Source organism: Geospiza fortis, unplaced genomic scaffold (genome assembly GCF_000277835.1).
Source record: "Geospiza fortis unplaced genomic scaffold, GeoFor_1.0 scaffold102, whole genome shotgun sequence".
NCBI classification, from domain to species: Eukaryota; Metazoa; Chordata; class Aves; order Passeriformes; family Thraupidae; genus Geospiza; species Geospiza fortis.
Window position 1 is genome coordinate 2,642,057 of NW_005054373.1, and position 4,004 is coordinate 2,646,060.

At 58.1% G+C, this 4,004-nt stretch overlaps 1 protein-coding gene across 1 annotated transcript in view; it reads right to left on the reverse strand.

The window, feature by feature from the left end:
* The window catches only part of FANCA (FA complementation group A), a 37,399-nt gene extending 33,401 nt beyond the window's left edge, over positions 1 to 3,998 (reverse strand). Inside the window, exon 1 of the mRNA XM_031060133.1 lies at positions 3,941 to 3,998. Within this exon, the coding sequence (XP_030915993.1) occupies positions 3,941 to 3,998 (58 nt within the window). The remainder of the gene's footprint in view (positions 1 to 3,940) is intronic.
* Between the last annotated feature and the right edge of the window lie 6 nt (positions 3,999 to 4,004).

Below are 4,004 nucleotides of genomic sequence, written 5' to 3' on the forward strand. Positions count from 1 at the left end.
TGGGACACGGTGGGGAGCTCCGATCCGGCCGGTTCTGAGCCGTGAGGATGCTGCTGACCCTGATCCCACCCAGGGAAGGGGACAGGAGCGGCTGGAATTCCCAGAGGGATGAATCACCAGCGTTGCTGAGAGAATAAATAATGGAATTGCGGAATGGTTTGGATGGAAAGGAATGGTTTGTACTGGAAAGGACCTTACAGCCCATCCAGTGCCACCCCTGCCATGGCAGGGACACCTCCCACTGTCCCAGGCTGCTCCAGCCCCAATGTCCAGCCTGGCCTTGGGCACTGCCAGGGATGCAGGGGCAGCCACAGCTGCTTTGGGCACCCTGTGCCATTGCCTGCCCACCCTCCCAGCCAGGAATTCCTGCCCAATATCCCATCCATCCCTGCCCTCTGGCAGTGGGAAGCCATTCCCCTTGTCCTGGCACTCCATCCCTTGTCCAAAACTCCTCTCCCTCTTTTTCCTCAGATCTCTTTAGGTCCTGAATGGCCTCAAAGTTTCACAGGGAGCAGAGCAGAATTCCCAGAGGGATTTTCCCCTCTGATCTGATCCTTCCTGACGATGAGCCGCTGCTGTTGGCCACCGCAGCTTGGAGCAGCAGTGGTGATTCCCCATGGAAAGATGAAGTCCCCGGGGTGTGTCCAGCACCAGGAAGCAGCGCCTGCTGGGCTGGCCAGGGATGGTTTATTGCAGTGCTGGGTGTGAGTCAGCAGCACATGATGCCAGGAGCAGGCAGAACTTCCCAGCAATGGCAGCAGATCCAGCAGGGATCCAGCATGGACAGTGCCATGGGATCCCACCGAGTCTGGGAACCCTGGCCAGGCCACATTCCCGAGCCACCCTAACCCCCAATGCCATCGGCAAGCTTGTGGCAGCCCCAGGTTTTGGGATCCCCCATCACGACTGGCCCCAGCAGGCATCTGACTGGGAGCTTGGCATTCCAGAGTGCCCCCAGAGTTTATTCCCAGCGTCCCCAAGGTCCTTGCAATGACTTCAAGGTTTTCAGGGAGTTTCCAAGGGTGACCTTAAGATCCTCATGGTGTCCCCAAGGTCCCCAGGGTGCCCCCGAGGTCCCAAAGGTGTTTAAAATGCCTCTAGAGTAGCCACAGATGTCCCCAAGGTCTCTCTCAGAGTGTCCCCCCTCAAACTCTGGCCATATCTGAGGCCAGCATCCAGCAGGAGCAAACTGCCCAGTAAAATCCTCCCTCCTTCCATGTTCCCAGTTTATTGCAGCAGGGAGGGAAAGCAGGAGAGGCACATCCACCTCACAGGTGCTCTGCACGCTCATCCCAGCTTCCTGTGGCTTTGTGAGGATTTTTTTTTTTTTGCATATGAGAGCTGAGACCCACGGGAATGGATTATCCACGAGGAAAGAGGGGCACAGCCCTGCTGCAGGTGGCAGGGGAAGGGCTCTGTCTGCTCTCCATCCCAGCTCCCCACATTACCCTGCTTCCACACTGCAGCGCCAGAAATTCCAACCCTCCCATAGCTCTCTGACACCATTTCCCAAACACTTCATCTTTCTTCTCCCCCTGTTTCTTTTGGCTTTAATTCTATTTCCCTCATCCACACACACGCTTGGCTTCTGTTTGCGTTTTCCATGCCGGTAGCTTTTAATTACACACCGATTCAGTATTAATTACAGATTTACCCAAAGCAAAGGGCTCCGTGCTTTCTCATGCAAATGCCTTCCCATGAATCCTGCAGGGCGGCTTTTCCTTCAAACGCCGCACGTCCTCCCGCTCCCATCCCCGACGGTGCCGCCCCGGCTGTGTCCGGAGGCGCAGGAAGCTGGCACGGCTCGGCACGGCTTTGTTCCCCGCTCCAAAGCGGCTGATTCCGGGTAAACCGGGCGTCCAAACCTCTCACTGTGTCCAGTTCTGGCCCCTCAGTTTGGGAAGGATGTTGAGATGCTTGAGCACATCCAGACGGGGTAACAAGGCTGGAGAGGGGCTGGGAACACAAACCCTGGGAGGGACGTTTGAAGGAGCTGGGGCTGTTTAGCCTGGAGAAGAGGAGGCTCAGAGGTGACCTTATTGCTGTCTTAGAGGTGACCTTATTGCTCTCTACACCTTCCTGAAGGGAGGCTGCACACAGGTGGGGTCGGTCTCTCCCACCGGGCAGCACTGACAGAACCAGAGGGCACAGTCTCCAGCTGTGTCAGGGAAGGTACGGGTTGGATATTCGGAAGAAATTTTCACTGAAAGAATCATAAAGCACTGGGATGCTCTTCCCAGGGAGGTGGTAGAATCACCATCTCTGGATGTGTTTGAAAAAAGACTGGACATGGCACTTGGTGCTGTAGTCTGGGTGAGGTGTTAGGGTTGGACTCAATGATGTTAGAGGTCTCTTCCAACCTCATTATTCTGTGATCCTGGGATTCTGTGATCCTGGGATTCTGGGATTCGATCCAGAGCCTGATGTCAGTGCCACGGCCAGGGGCTGCAGCTGGGCAGGATCCCACATGGATCCAGCTGGAGATGCCACTTGCACTGTGCTCCAACTCCTGCAGCACAGTCCCACCTGCCCACGGTGCATTCCAGCGTTCCCAGGGATGCATGGGCACCTTGGATCACCTAAACCCCTTCTCCCCTCTCTCAAACCCCAGGGCAGCATGCAGGGCTGTGTTTCCCAATATCCCAGCTCCATCATCCCAGTTTCTGCCCCAGAGATGGAGCTGGCACTGTTCATGTTCCCTGGGAAGGGCTTTTCTCCTCCATCCCAGGCTCTCTGGCAGACATCTCCAGCCCTGGAGCAGCTCTTTGGCCGTGTGGGACAGGAGAGCAGCCGTGTGACAGCTCTGTCCCTGTCCCAGCCCTGCCAGCACAGCTCTGGGATTGATCCCAGTTTATGCTCATCGGTTAATGGAGCTGAGCCCGGGCTTTATTCTCCTTCCATCATGGAAATGGGAAGCTCATCATGAGGAGAGTGTTCATTTGCTCCCTCTGACCTTTCCCATGCACTGGTTGTCCTTTCTGCTCTGTCAGGACCATGCTGCCCTCTCCGTGTGCCCAAAGGTGATCCTGCTCTCACGTCAGACATTCCCAGAGGCTGTGGGATGCCAACCCCACACCATATTCCCACGGAATATTGTCTGCCTAGAGACTCCAGCTCATCCTGGCACCCTCACCCGGCTCCTGCTCCTCCTGGCCATGCCCAAACCACACTCTGGCATCTGGAGCTCTGGTCCTTCCCTCCAGGAAGTTCTCCTGTCCCAGCCTGGCCCCTTCCCTGTGCCAGCTCCTCATCCCAGCCGTGCCCCAGGGCTCCCCCAGCACCCCACAAGGCAGGCACCTCGTGCCAGGGGTTCCCGTGGGCACTGGCATCCTGTGCCATCCTGTGCTCCTGCCCTGATTCCTGCTCGAGTGTCCCCAGGTGACCCTGGTGCCAAGGCCACCGTGTCCTTGCGTGTGCTGCCCCACACGTGGCATGTGGGCTCTGTGGGGCAGGAGCCAGGCTGGGGCTGAGCCCCGCACCAGGGCCACCCTGCTCCTCTTGGGGTCTCGCGTCCCTCGGGGTGTCACCCGGCACTGCTCTGTGCCCACGCTGGCACTGCCCCTGTCACACACCCGCAATCCACGCCTGTGCCCTGTGCCCACCTGTGTGCCCTGCACCCTGCCCTCTGCACCCAGCTAACCCGGTGTACCCTGCCCTGCTCCCAGCCTGCAGCCTGGGCGGGCCGAGCTGTGCTGGGCTGTGCCACACTGTACTGAGCTGTGCTGCACCGTTCCATGCCATGACAAGCCATGCCATCGGTACCGAGCTGTCCTGTACTATTCTGAGCTATGCTGTGCCAAGCTGTGCCATGGCACTGAGCTCTGATGTGCCCTGCCGAGCCATGCCGAGCCGAGCTGTGCCATTCTGAGCCATACCACACTGTACCACACCACACTCTGCTGCCCCATCCCATTCTGTGCCAAGCTGTGCCAAACCATACCGAGCCATGTCACACCGTACAGAGCCGTGCTGTAACGTTCCGCGCCACACCGCGCCATACCGTG